This window comes from Morus notabilis, unplaced genomic scaffold (genome assembly GCF_000414095.1).
Source record: "Morus notabilis unplaced genomic scaffold, ASM41409v2 Scaffold1037, whole genome shotgun sequence".
NCBI classification, from domain to species: domain Eukaryota; kingdom Viridiplantae; phylum Streptophyta; class Magnoliopsida; order Rosales; family Moraceae; genus Morus; species Morus notabilis.
The window spans coordinates 3446-17714 of record NW_010363442.1 but is presented as its reverse complement, the minus strand read 5'-3'; the positions used below and the strand labels follow the sequence as shown (position 1 = coordinate 17714).

Here is a 14269-nt window from a genome sequence, read left to right as displayed (position 1 = left end):
CAGTATTTATATAGTAGCACCGTATCGCGTGTTTTAGGTACCGTGCCACGCTTGAATATTTATTTAGTGCTCATGTGAATTTCTTAGGAAGGAGTATATTATTGCCATTTTATTATCTCTTCTGCAAATGCGTGTTTTTTTTTTTTTTTTCAAAGATGGTATTTCATTGAAACAGCTTTTCAGGGAACTTATTTAAAGTTAAAAACAATTTAGTAAATAGATAAATTATCTCTCTTTTTTTTTTTATGCTTTTAGACGACATGGACACACAGTGTTTATTTGGATTTCCTTGCCCCAAATTATATATTTGGATTTCCTTTCCATGTTAGTTTGTACATGTAAAATATAAAATTCCTTTTTATGTTTGTTATTACATGTAAAATATAAAATAACGCATATATTCATATGCCATATCACTTTAAGTTGACTTCTTCAAAAAAAAAATTTTTTTTTTTAGGGGAAGGGTAAATATCTACAGGCGCGTTTAGAACTCGTTTTAAAATGATTTTAGTTTTTATATGAAAATAAAAATGAAAACTTTTTCAATCTCAGACAAAAAATAATTTTAAAAATGTGTTTAGTAGTTTTATCAAGAGATTATTTTTAGTATAAAAAAACCCATTAATGTCTCTCTTTCTCTCTCTGCTCGAGAGAGGAGAAAATAAAAATAAAAAATGAAAAACGACTAAAAGTAGTTTTTTATTTATCTCTTATTTTACACTAAACCAAAAAATCATTTTCATTTCTGTTTTTTGTCTTTATTATGCCAAACGTCGTTTTGAAAACGTTTTTATTTTTTTTCAAAAAATATAAAAAATAAAAACGGGATTAATTCCAAACACGACCTACGTTTTTGGCACAATGTTGAACTTAGTAAGTGACCATTACTAAGTGATCAACGATATTATTTAAACAGTATCATTTTTTTTTTTTGAAAAACGGTACTATTTGTTAATAAGACATAGCACCACGCATAGCTTATGTCTTCAATAAATACCATAGGAGCTCCATTTTCCCTTTTTTTTCTTTTTTTTTATTTACAAAAAGCCAAAAATTAACAACTTTATTTTGTCCTTAAAAAAGGAATTTGAGAGAATTACTGAACTCATTTTTAAAAATGTATGGATCTTAATTTAAATTTTTTATTTTTTATTAATATATTTTTTACTAATATAATTATTTAATTAAAAGAATATTAATTAAAAGTAAAGAGTAAAATTTTAGATTCATGCACTCTAAAAATGTATTTTTCTCTTTTCTAAAAAAAAATCTCATTTAATACAGATTTCTAAGAAATTAGATTTTAACATAATAAAGTCACCAAAATACCCTTAAGTTATTTATTACAAGCCAATTATGTATCCATTTCCGTTAAAAATCTTAACATAAGCAATTTTTCAGTTAAAATTTCATATACAAGACGAATAAATGTTACATTTTGAGGATCACGTGGCATATTATTATAATGACTATAATTGAGGTGAATTATTGTAACTAATGGGGAAAAAAAAAGAAACTATGAAAAATATAAGTGTACGGTGGGTTATTATCGAGAGGATAGTTAGAAGAAAAGTACTCATTCCAAAGTTTTAAGAATTATAAGGGTAGGCATATGCAATAATGAATGAAAGTGATAAATTATTTCCTTTTTTTTCAAAATTTCATTTTTTCACTTTTGTTTATTAGAACGGTTAAATTCCGGTGCAGGAGTGACCACCGTTAGTTAAACCGTAAAACCGTATATCTTTATCTAATAAGCCGCTCTTTCTCTTTCTTTTTACATTTGCACCTCCTGAGTCCTGACCTTGAAAATGGATTTCAAATCATCCACTGGTATAAAGTGCTCTCGCCATTCATAACCTTCTCAGTTTCACAGTTTTTCAAATTTCAAAAAAAAAAAAAAAAAAAAAAAAAAGAATTTTCGTGGTTCTTGGATCCGAAAGATCTTCTTGCCTTTTAGGGTTCGGATCCTCCGATCCGCTTTGTCTCTCCTCATTATCACTCTCTTGCTCTCTCTCTCTCTCTCTCTCTCTCTCTCTCAGATCCTTCGAAGTCCTCGGCGTATCTACTCGGTTGAATCGGAGCTAATGAAGTTCTGATTGTTTGCGCGCTTCTCGAGGTGAGTAGGTTTTCCTTTTGAAGTTTCTCAATATGTGTTTGGATACTGAGAAAACGGAAGAATATAGGAAAGATAACAAAAAATGAGATTGAACTATCGCATCTTGCGATTTCTTGTGTTCTCTGAACGAAAGCCTCGGTTTGAAGTTTTTTATTTTTCGTTTGTTATTTTCGTGCATTTCTCTCGCAAATCGAAGTGAATCTCGATTCTCTTTAATGTTTCTTGCATTGTCTTTCGTTCTAGCGGATCTTTGCGAAGTGTTAGATTTTTGTATTCAGGTGATATGTTTCGTGGTTGACGCGGAAATTGTTTCGTTTGATTTTTGTTCTCTTTCTTTTTTACAGTTAAATCTTGTTGTATTTTGGGAATGAGACATGTTTGTGTCCATTGATTTGATTTTATCTCTTGTGCTTTTGTCTGTCTTGTCTCTCTTGCTTTTCTTGTCAAATTTCGTGTCTCAATTGATTCGATGACTAAGTGAGATTGCGTCTGGGCTTTCTTGTACTGCGTTTGGTACCCGAGAAACATGAGAGAACGGAATTAAAGTTTTAGCCTTGGCTTTTGTTTTGTGTTATTAAAAGTATGCTGAAAGTGTATTTTTAACTATTCGCTTATGCGAATATTATGAGGCAAAAGCTTTGCAAATCTACAAATACATACTTGCACTTGAATTCTGAGATTTATGTGGCTTTCTTGGGGGGTGATTTGAAGTTTTATGTTAATGGTTTTTACTCATTTGTATAACTTGCTTTACGTCATGTTTGTTTTGTAGTTTCCTTTGTGTAATGGATTCAGATAATGTAGTGTTGACTGATGGGTATGAGGTGGCCCATCAAAATGGTGCTTATGAGCAAACTCCCGCCACTGTAGAAGATTTTGTTATTTCAGACAATGTTAATGTGCCTTCCATTAAAAGTAATGAGACTGCAGTGCCAAATGGGAATGCAAAAGTTGTTGCCCATTTGGATGATGGTATAGCCAAGAACTCATCTTCTGAGGAAGTGAAAGAGGAATCAATTAACTCCATTGCCAGCAATGGTCTGACTGTTGCAAAGGTTAGGAAGTGCCCCCTTCTTCACACCCCACCCTAACTCCCCCCCAAATCAGATTCTAATCCTTTCTGCGTGACTGCATTGTAGGAAGGGGAAGCAAAAGTCTCTGATCAATCGAAGCAGCCCAAATCACAAAAGGGTTTAGGTACGAGCAAGAATGGGAAACCCTCTAGCACCAAAAATGATTTGGGAAGTTCGTTGAAGAAGAACAAAGATGGAAAGGCGGTGGAGGCAATATCTACTATTCCAAACGGTTCTGTTGCTTCAAATTCACAGCCAAGAAAAACAATTAAAAGCAAATCATTTAATGACCGAAAGGTTCTGTCATTTTTTTTTATCGAAGTTGATATTGTAGCATTGAATTTTCTCATTTGCTGCTTGCAGTTTGTTGATCATATGATGGGACCACACCACTCATTTAGTTTTTTCTCTCACTATCATTTTGGTAACTGATATTGTTTTCATTGTTTTTATGCTTCCGTCAGCAACCTGTGAAGCCTGAGGCAGCAGCGACCGAGGGAAATACGTGAGTATTGATTATACTTTTTGTTTGTTCTTATGTTTTGTCTATTCGTTTACACAATATTTAGTTGATTGCTCTTTCTTTCAATTGAGCATCGGCACTTTTTGGAATATCTCAACATTCCTTCTTTTTTTTTCAGTATTTATTTTGTTGAGTGATACTCTTTCTTTTGCTCTCTGTCGCTTGAATTTTGCTAGCCAAGTTGACTGTGAGTTCATTTTCACAGGGATAAACTGAAGCTGAAGCCTTTGAAGAAAGAACCTGTTAATAAAGCTGAAGTGGAGGCTGATACAAAATCTTCTTCGTATCCTTTCAATAATTGATTTATGATAATATGTATCTGTTGTCTTTTTCTATTGGCTGTAGTGGTTGGTAGCTGTGTTTCCTACCCGTGTAATTATGTTTATAATTGTTTAATCTGTCAGTTTATTCTTAACTGCTTTCAAGAAGTCCTACAGCAGGAGAGGCCAAACCTCCTAGGGTGGCTATGCTTCCAAATTATGGTTTCAGTTTTAAGTGTGATGAACGAGCTGAAAAGAGGAGAGAGGTTTGTCTTGTGCTTCCAACCCATATTGTCCTTTTTTTAGCAGTTTATGTAAAGCCGTTTTATCGAAGTTTTTGCTGTCATATCGGCAGTTTTACACTAAACTGGGGGAGAAGATTCATGCAAAGGAAATGGAGCAGACTAATTTGCAAGCGAAGTCCAAGGTAATAATCTCATTGAGTCTTTGTTGTGGATGTTAATTTGTTTATATACTCCTATTCCTTTTAACCGTGTTGAAATTATTTTTAACAGGAAACTCAAGAAGCAGAAATTAAGTTGCTGAGAAAGAGTTTGGCCTTTAAAGCAACTCCAATGCCAAGCTTCTATCAGGAGCCTCCACCGCCTAAGGTGGAGTTAAAGAAAGTAAGCCGTTGACTAATGTATTAGTATTTATTGATAAATTAAATTTTTTTATCAATTCATTTTTTGTTTGCACGCCTCTTTTTGGGTTGGATAGCATAGAGCATGGCAGTTATATAGTGAATATGTAAACCAATTATAATCCATATGGTTGTGATGTTGTGTCAAATCACAGAGGGTGTTGATGTCGTTATAGCTATCCATTGCATAGCCTTTTGGTTCCTGAACTGTCGTTTAAATGTTTCTTTGCTCTTTCTTGCTGTCACTGATAATTAATTTCCTTCTCTCAAACCATCTTTTTGGCACGCAGCACACATCCGTTCAGATACTTTATTTTTTTTCTATGATTTGACTTCTGGCTTTAGGATTTAGGCGTATTTCCTGATGTGAATTTTCCTCAATTTGGTTTGCTTTTAAAAACCAAGTTATCCTCATTTGCCCAGTCTGCAAGAATTTAATAGCCATATAGTGATTTAAATTGCACAATGACTTTTTTTCCCCTTTAGCTGTTGCTCTGTGATATTAAATTAGGGTGGATCAATGGAATACCACGTTTGGAGAGTTTTTGGAGAGTTGGTATTCGAGTATACAAATTCTGTGAAAAATTTAAGCCCAATATACACATGAAAGTGGTGCAAGTGAATAACTAGTCTTCAAAAGTGGTACCAAGCCTAAATCAATATGTTTCTCTTCCTATGATGGCTTGCTCGATGTGTGCAAAGAATAAATATGTATATGATGATTGCTACTCGAGGCAACTTGTGAGGATATATCTTCTCAGTTCATGTTAGGGTTTGACCAATCTACGGTTAAAAAACCATGTGCTGGTAGAAACAGAACGGCATTGTGATTCCAGTTTTCTAGAATATGCTAGCTGTTATTCTTTTAGTGGTTTGGTTTTTGAGTCAGTTTACACGAGGTTTTTATGCTGTTCAATTCTCATTGGCCTTCATTTCCTTTTGCTTTGCTTGCAGATACCAACAACAAGGGCTAAATCTCCTAAGCTCGGACGCAGAAAGAGCTTACCTCCCACGGAATCTGAAGGAAGTAGTAACCCCACCAACCAATCCGGCAGGCTAAGTCTTGACGAGAAAGTTTCCAAGAATTCCGCAAAAGGACCTGCTGTGCAACCAAGGAAGCCAGAACGCAAGTCTCTTCCCACCCTACCATCTGAAAAGGCCTCTTTAGCTAATGCAACAAAGGGGCGCAAAACAACTTCTTCCAAGGCAACAAATGAAGAAAAACCCAGCTTGTCGAATGCAAATCAAGAGCAGCCAGTCGTATCAGATGGAACAAATGAAGAGAAGAAGACATCCAACGCAAACAGCGAAAATGGATCCTGCACACAAGAGGAGGTGGTTCCCAAAGCTGAGCCAAGTGAAGCTCAGACCAACACAGATGATGATAAGCCAGTGATTGAAGAGCATACTCAACCCACCCTGGTTCAAGAACCGATAGCATAGGAGCTTTGAGCAAAAAACCGAGGACAAATTTGATGCAGAAATACAAAGCTTTGAATGGCTCCTGTAATGGAAATAAGAAGGGAAAGAAACTGCAATTATTGGAAGAACAAGGCATGAAGAAATTTGCTTTATGGTTTGTGATGTAATCTTGTCCATAGTCAGCAGCATTGGTTATTTTGTTTGATTGCTCTCATGGTTGCTGGTCTTGTCATTGGTATTCTGCATTCTAGTTTGCAGCATCGTATGTAACTATTTGCAAGGTTGTGATCTAATTTATATGTTGTCTTAGTCTCTGCCTTGGCTGCCGGAATATCGAAAATATTGGGAAATTTTGGTAAAATCTCAGTAGATATAGTTCGTGATTGGAAGTATTCTAAGCGTATTCTGTTGAACAACTGGGAATTGTTAGTCAATGAAGGCTGATTTTGTGTTGTGGACACTCATTATGCTTATTTTATCGCCTATACTTGGAATGAGTAAATGCCATAATCACAACCAAACTTCTTAAGAGCTATTTTGTATAGATCACAGAAACTGCATTCATTGTCGTTCCGTTTGTCGATGAAATGAAAGGCAAGAAGCAAAACTAATTCAATTATATAACTATTCGAATTCAATTAAAAAAAACCTGCCCCTTTTTCAGTTTCACTCTGAATGCGTCGAATTCTCCTCCATTTTCACTTTGAGAAGGCTATTGATATTTTTTCATATACTAATTGATGATATCAAAGGCATAATCAGTACAGTTCGGTTTGTCTTCGGTCATTCTTGAAAGGTCTGTAACGTCTTGAATAAGAGGTGTAACAATGTGTGACGAGTACATACTTTATCGTCACACCTTCAAAAATCATCACATAAAACAAATATCATGTTTCACTCTCTCCATTAATAGTTAATACATATTAAGGCGGTCACTTACCTAATAAATTAACAAATCAACAAACTACGTTGGTAAGGGTCTTTCTCCTCTTTTTTTTTTTTTTTTTTTTTTTTTTTTTTTTTTTTTTTTTTTTGTTATGGGTGAGACACGTTAGTAGAGGTCTTGAAAACATTGCCAAGTGACAACTTGAAAAGGTGCAACTTCAACCTGAAAAGGAGAAGGCAAATAAATGAGATAAATGATACTCGTTCCCCATCTGTAATTATTGTTTGATTATATACTTTTAGAAAAGAGAAATCCTTGATTCCAAACCACCTTAATGCAATGCATGTGACAGTTATGCATTCTTCACTTGTATCATATTTTAATTGTCCCAACAGATTTATTTTCCACTGTCATAGAGAGAGAGAGAGAGATGGACCCATACAAAGATGCAATACCATATCATGGACTTTTTAACTCATGGCAGCTTAAAATTGTGGCCCCCTGTTTAATTTGTAACATTATTATTGACTTGTTTGAGATTTTTCATTTCAATATTCTCTCAAAGCTACTATTTACCGTTAGAGTAACGTATGCAAACTAAAATGGCGGTTGTATTAGTTCCGTTGTGTGTAATAATATAATTCTTGGCAATAATTTTTTTTTCTTTTTTCTCTTTTTGAAAAGAGGACATCATTGTTTTATCCTTATAGATCTGGTCTATCCAGGTGGCATCTAATACCGAATGGGATCTAAAGAACGGTGAGTCCATATCCTCTACTACAATTTCAGGGTACAATTGTGATGGCTGTTTTAGAGATGGTAAAATTATGACCACAACGGTAGATATTTAGTTCATGGATTCAGAACTATAATTCAGAATTATTATTGATTTATGTGGGTTTTTTTATGAGAGAAAACACTGTAACGAGCTACGAATTATGATTTGAACCATGACACAAATCCTCATACCAAACGTTAAAAATTTTCTTATTATTTTTTTTCGGATTGTAATGTTACTGGAAAAATTTCTAAGTTTAAACATTTTTTTCAACTTTATTATTTATATCACTACATAAATTTTAATGTCACTATAAAAAATAACCTATAAATTATGAAAAATAATCTACAGATTACAAAAAATAACCTGTAAATTACGAAAAATAACTTACAGCTTGTGAAAAAAATAACTTACAAATTATTAGTGGCATAAAATAAATTTAACAACAGAAATAAATAATGTTATTCTGTAGATTGCATTTTTGAAAATTTCCCTAGTTACTATTATATTGTTGTCTCATGTCATGACCAGATTATGGGCCAAGCCCATTTCAAACGTGATCAGATTTGATGAAATCTGATTATCAGATTAAATTATGACTAATCTCACATGGGATTGAGGCGTGATATATTTGATGATATCTGTTGGATTACACTCTTGCAAAACACGATCTTTTTCATTTGCTTTTTTTTTTTTTTTTTGAGGAATTTCCATTTGCTTTTTCGAGGCAACCAAGCACTTATTCCAAAATTTTAAAATTAAAAAACAAAAATAGAATCCCGTCAAAGTCCTACTGGTGATGGACTTGCATAAAAGAAATTCTGCTCACCGAATCTTTTTGATAAAATACTAGGATACTATTTCAACAAGATTTTCCCAGTTCAGCCACTATTGATTACACAACAAATACATGCGACTTTGCAGCCCTCCAAGAGATTCTTTTCCACACAAGTTCTCTGTATTTGGTGCTTCTTTTTGACTAGGATTATTTTTAATTCAAAATTACCTGAATGCCCTCCCACAAACTGCCAAACTTTCAAGCCAACGTTTTCAAAATGTTCACTTTTATTTTTATTTTAATTTAAGATACATTCACAATTCAAGGAATTCACACATTCATGATATTTCCTTGAATTGTGAAATGTCTATGATTCATGAATGAGAACGAAGCTTCCTTGTAAAGCGAGACCTAAGCTTTCTTTTTATATTTGGCTCTCGTGAAGACACGTTCACATCATTTTTTTTAATCATTTAAAAGTAATAAACGCATTTACATCTCTATCAAGATGCAATGAATTTAACCCCGTGTACGATTTTGTGTCCTTGGCACAAAATTTCAACTATAAACATCATCAATAATTGTATGATCCGCCGTCCATCTAAAAGTAACTTTGGGATTACAGCCTATTTTTGAATTAAACGAAATAAAAATTTCGTTCGATTTAAATTTAAAATTTAAAATTTATTATAATAAAAAATTTTTAAAAATACAATCACATTTAACTTTTTTATTACAATAAAAAATTTAAACATAAAATCACACCTCAATTTAAATTAAAAATTCAAATTAACAAACTAAACGGACTAAAAATTTAAATTAAAAACTTAAATTAACAAACTAAACGGACAAAAAATAAGAAAGAATTTTCTGATTCGAGTTTTTAAAAACACATCTCTAACTCAAATTAAAATATTAAACGAGATTAGACTAAACAAAACTTAAATCAGAAATTAAAATATTAAACGAGTTAGGTTGACTGGGATGAAATTTGAGAGAAGATTGCTGGTTCGTATTGTAATTAAAAAAAAAAAAAAAAAAAAAAAAAAAAGAGAGCAAAATTCTGAAGCAGCATAGCTAAATAGATAATAGATTACACAATACTAGAAATTTTATTCATCATTCAAAAGATACAACGAAAAAAGGTAGATAGCCAGGTCATTACAAAATAATAACAATGGTTGCAGGGTACAACAGTTCATGAACAAATGAAGCCTCAAAGTAGGGGCTTTGGTGAAGGAGGAAAAAACAACCCCCCCCATGAAAGGAGAGGGTTGTCATGGCAGACTTGCATATAATCTGCCTGCCATGGCCAAAGCCCCAAAACACTAGGCACCAAAAATTTCAACTGCCAAAAGCAACCTGAATAGTCATAATACTCTCCACAGGAACTTTTCAACCTACCCTTTTGATGAGGATAATAAAAGATTAAAGACCCAACCATCACGTAAAGAACCACAGGGGTTCAAAAACGTGAAAGACTCGGTAAAACCAACGATACGACAAAGACTTAAAACTGGGAGTAAGGACTTCCAAGGATACAACAGCTTTTGCACAAGCACTTGATGTATAAACAAATGCAAGGCAAGCAAAAAACAGAGGCCCCAACACCTAGCAAGAGAAAACCAGTACAAATCGAAAAAGGAACCTAGATCCAGTGTCCGGAAGAGGACTTCTCAGGGAAATAGGCCGTGAAAAAACGCATCTCGTTACCGAGAGCCAAAAACACTTTAACTTTAACAGATTTCCGCCATCGGCGACAAACCTGCAAAAAAGGGGTTACGGCCACCCTCCCTGGAAAAGGAAACCCGGACTCTGGAATACAAAAGACCCTTAGCTAATGGACCCGAAAACGTGAACTGCTGCTACTCACAAAAGCTGACTAAAGTTCTGCATCCTTCTGATTAGTTTTTTTTTTTTTTTTTTTTTTTTTTTTTTCCTCCCTTCTGTTTTGTTTGCCACGGGAGATCATCAAATTCCTCGGCGTCTAGGAGAGGATGTCACACCTCCATAGCTCGCCCAAAAGCCGGTCGACGGTGCTGTTGCTGATTGCCTTGCAGTGCTGGAGATTCAACCCGACAAGAGTCTGTCCCGTTTTTCCCAAGGCAGCCATGCTCTTGTCTGTTATCAAAGACCCAAAAACGGTATAAAAATTTTGTCCCCTTTTTTTTTTTTTTTTTTTTTTTTTTTTTTTTTTTTTTTTTTTTCCTCCCTTCTGTTTTGTTTGCCACGGGAGATCATCAAATTCCTCGGCGTCTAGGAGAGGATGTCACACCTCCATAGCTCGCCCAAAAGCCGGTCGACGGTGCTGTTGCTGATTGCCTTGCAGTGCTGGAGATTCAACCCGACAAGAGTCTGTCCCGTTTTTCCCAAGGCAGCCATGCTCTTGTCTGTTATCAAAGAGCAGCCTGACAAAGAAAGGATCTGCAGGTTGAGATGATTTGCACGGGCCAAGGCTGCAAGTCCGAAATCGGTTATGGCACATCTTGAGACATCAAGCTCGCTGAGCAAAGGGCAGTCATCTGCAATAGCTACCAAGCCCACGTCACTTATCTTCACGCAACCTTCAAGATTTAGCATTTCAAGAGTCCAACCATGAGACTCGGCCATTGCTGAAACTACCTTGTCTGTCAGATTGACACAGCCACTAAGATTAACTTTTGCCAGGCCAGCCTCACAGCTCTCCAAGAAAGAGAGAAGGCCAGAATCTGTTACTCCCTCAAGCCCGCTAAAGTCCACATGCTGCAGCTGAGGGCACAGTTTTCCCAACACATTCAGGCTAGCGTTACCAAAACCAGGACAGTTACGAATGCACAACGATTTCAGAGATTCGCAAGGAGACAATTGAGGTAAACCCACATTCAGGTCTTTAATACCCAAGCAGCATACAAGAGAGAGAGCCTTCAATTTTGTACCACAGTTTGCAAGAGCACCAAAAAACCCAAATTGGGTGATCCTGTGGCACTCCTCTAATTGAAGGCTCTCGAGTGATCCTGCAGCTCTCGCAAAAGCGACCAATCCATTATCAGACACAAATGAAGATTTGCGAAGGCAAAACTGTCTCAGATTTGGGCTACCCTTTCCTACTGCTTCAAGCCCCACATCTGTTACTCCCTGACAGGATGTGATTGTCAAGGATTTCAGCTTCTGAAGCCCCGGGCCATTGCCCATGACCCAGAAGCCTCTCTCGCTCACAGCAGGAAGGCTGGTAAGAGCAAGATCAGTAATTGACTTGCCGTAATGGCCAATAACAGCAAGAGAAACATCAGTGATGTTCAACGCCTGAAGCTTCACCTTTGACAGGACAAAAGAAGTGGATGATACCAACCCTGCGATTCCTTGATCCCCAACAAGGGAGCAGTTCTTTATTGAAACGGATTTCAGATTGGGGCAGCTCCGTCCAACAGCCTGCAAGCCTGCATTACCAATGTTTGAACATGACTCGATTGTTAACTCGGTCAAATTAGGACAGTTCTTTGCAATAGCAAACAAAGCCTTGTCAGAAATCGCTGGGCACTGGCAAAGGTCAAGCTTCTCTAAAAGATGACATCCGTCAGCAATCTCACATAGAACTTCATCTCCAACAGAAGTCATGTTCCACAGAGACAGGACCCTTAGAGAAGGACATCCATGGGCAATCGCCTTGAGGCCAAGGTTTGTGACCCCACGGCCAGAATTGCTTCCTCGGATTGAAAGCTTCCCTAATCCTCCTCGGCTAGCAGCTCCAACCGCAATAGCAGCAAGTCTAACATCTGTAGCCTTCTTCCCCTCCAAGCTCCTGGAGAGGTATCCCTGAGTCTCAATTTCCTGATCCTCACCCTTCTCTTCGGCAATATCATCTTCAGACTTCAAAGATGCGGAAGTTTTCTCGCTGCATAATTCCTCTTGACGGATATTGCTCAAAAGCATAAGCCAGCGCTTTGATACACAGGCGCTAGCACTCCTTTCCTCAGCAGGCAACCGTCTAAAGATCTCGAAGAGACACTCATCCGGGAGAACATCAATAGATGCCTTCTTCTTCTTCTGAAGCCTCTCTTCAGAGAAAACAAATGGAGCACTGATGCGAGATCTCTTCCGAGAAGGAAAATAAACATCCACATGATTACCAAGGGACAAAAAGAGGCTGGAATCCTTGGGGTTTGAATATATCGGCCCCCCAGGGCAAAAATCATCATTACCTGAGAAATCAAAAATAAAACTTGCTCATCAAAAAACATTCCAACCGAAATTTCTCATGACCCATTCAATACAAAAACAAAAAGAAGCATCATATATCCATTGTTTGCATATTTTCCTAGCTCAACATAGTTATATCACCATATAAACATCCACAGATCACAAGTAACCTCATCTTCTAAGATTTCAGATAAATAAACCATCAGCCTCAGTTTATCTCTGTAATCTAAATCTAAATAACTAAGATAAATATCAACCGCATATCCTAGAAAAAACTACAACTTTATTCACCTATGTCCAAGATTTCACAACAAAACTCAACTCATGAGACTCAAATTCCACGAACCACCAAAATCATCCAATAAACAAGCGAAAACATCTAAAAAAAATAGTCAACAACACCTGATCTATAGTCCTATCACATAAACATCCCCAGAATTAAAACAAAAGAGGCTAAAAACATGAAATTCGAAAGAGATACGCATGGAATCCGAAGACTCACCGGTGAAACCAAAGATCTTCGACATGGATACTGCTTAAAAAACACCGGGAGGTCAAAAGTGCAGAGATTTCCAGCGAAGAACCCTCCAAAGAAGGCAAAAAAGAGAGAACCGAAGAGAACTAGGGCAACCAAAGCGACGATTATGGCTTCTTCAAGGCAGGGATGCATGAGAGAGAGAAATCGGAGCTTAGGAGGACACGGAAAACCCTATCAGATAGGGCAAAAAGAGAGAACGGAGAAGACGGAGAAGAAGAAGATGATGAAAAACAGGAAATGAAGGGTGAGAAATGGTCTATTGGAAGATTTTATTGTGAGAGGAGTGAGGCTTTCGGTATAGTATGATACACGCAAGCATAGCCCACATGCAATGTATTTGACCAAAGAAGTGGGCTTTCCATGTAATATTCTCTCACCTAATATACAAAACCGGAAACCGCCTTTTCTTTCCTCTGGTTTTTTTTTTTTTTTTTTACCTCCTTTTCTTTTGGGTTTTCCTTTTTTTTCTTTTTTTGTACCTGGGGGGTTGTTTGGATGCGGAGGTAAGTTTTGGGGTGTTTGGATTCAAAGGGGTGAACAGTAAAGTACAGACCCCCTTGCCATCGTCCTTTTCGTTCTCTCCCTCTCCGCTTTATTATAAAAGGAAGTTTTCTAACAGGATTAAAAAAAAATAAATTATTAAAAAAATTAATTAGTGGTGATTTTTTAATTTTCAGTTATTAAATTTGTAGTAAAAAATTATATATTTTATTTATTATTTAAATTTAATATGATTTTAATTAAATTTAACAGTAAAAAATTAACACTATTAATAATGGGGTCTATTGAAAAAAATGCGTATAAAAATAAAAAAAAAACATTTCTTTTTCTTTTCTCTTTATTATTATGATTATTATTATTATTAGGTTTTCTCTGTCATAGAACCTCTTAAATGCTTTCACCGTCATCAATGGAGCGTTATTTTTTACTGTTAAATTAAATTTTTAATAATTAAAGTTATAAAAATAATAATTTTATGACACATTATAAATTTTAAATATAAATTTATACATATTTAATTATTAAAAAATTAATCTAACAATTAAAAAAAGTGCCCTGTTGATGAAAATATT

General features: G+C 35.6%; 2 protein-coding genes across 3 annotated transcripts; one reads left to right on the top strand and one right to left on the bottom strand.

Moving 5' to 3' along the window:
- The first annotated feature begins 1775 nt into the window (after nucleotides 1-1775).
- LOC21384428 (protein WVD2-like 5) lies at nucleotides 1776-6500 on the top strand. Of its 2 annotated transcripts, none has more exons than XM_010104370.2 (9): nucleotides 1776-2119; nucleotides 2892-3174; nucleotides 3259-3489; nucleotides 3657-3697; nucleotides 3921-3998; nucleotides 4145-4241; nucleotides 4331-4402; nucleotides 4491-4601; nucleotides 5573-6500. In XM_010104370.2, exons 2-9 carry the CDS (start codon nucleotides 2905-2907, stop codon nucleotides 6059-6061), a joined length of 1389 nt encoding a protein of 462 aa, XP_010102672.1. In that variant the 5' UTR covers nucleotides 1776-2119; nucleotides 2892-2904; the 3' UTR covers nucleotides 6062-6500. The 2 variants fall into 2 exon arrangements, with proteins under 2 accessions (XP_010102672.1, XP_024025407.1); XM_024169639.1 differs by having other exon boundaries at nucleotides 4142-4241.
- A 4145-nt stretch (nucleotides 6501-10645) lies between these two features.
- LOC21384427 (EIN3-binding F-box protein 1) lies at nucleotides 10646-13447 on the bottom strand. The gene is made up of 2 exons (XM_024169640.1): nucleotides 13161-13447; nucleotides 10646-12660 (listed from the first exon to the last, which is right to left on the bottom strand). Exons 1-2 carry the CDS (start codon nucleotides 13183-13185, stop codon nucleotides 10739-10741), a joined length of 1947 nt encoding a protein of 648 aa, XP_024025408.1. The 5' UTR covers nucleotides 13186-13447; the 3' UTR covers nucleotides 10646-10738.
- Nucleotides 13448-14269: the final 822 nt, after the last annotated feature.

What these genes read in the sequence shown, in the direction of transcription:
- LOC21384428 (XM_024169639.1), top strand. Translation starts at nt 2,905, where the DNA reads ATGGATTCAGATAATGTAGTGTTGACTGATGGGTATGAGGTGGCCCAT. An exon ending in AATCATTTAATGACCGAAAG is followed by an intron (nt 3,490 to 3,656) that starts GTTCTGTCATTT and finishes TGCTTCCGTCAG; the next exon opens with CAACCTGTGAAGCCTGAGGC. An exon ending in CTAAGGTGGAGTTAAAGAAA is followed by an intron (nt 4,602 to 5,572) that starts GTAAGCCGTTGA and finishes CTTTGCTTGCAG; the next exon opens with ATACCAACAACAAGGGCTAA.
- LOC21384427 (XM_024169640.1), bottom strand. Translation starts at nt 13,185, where the DNA reads ATGTCGAAGATCTTTGGTTTCACCG. An exon ending in GAAGATCTTTGGTTTCACCG is followed by an intron (nt 12,661 to 13,160) that starts GTGAGTCTTCGG and finishes TTGATTTCTCAG; the next exon opens with GTAATGATGATTTTTGCCCT.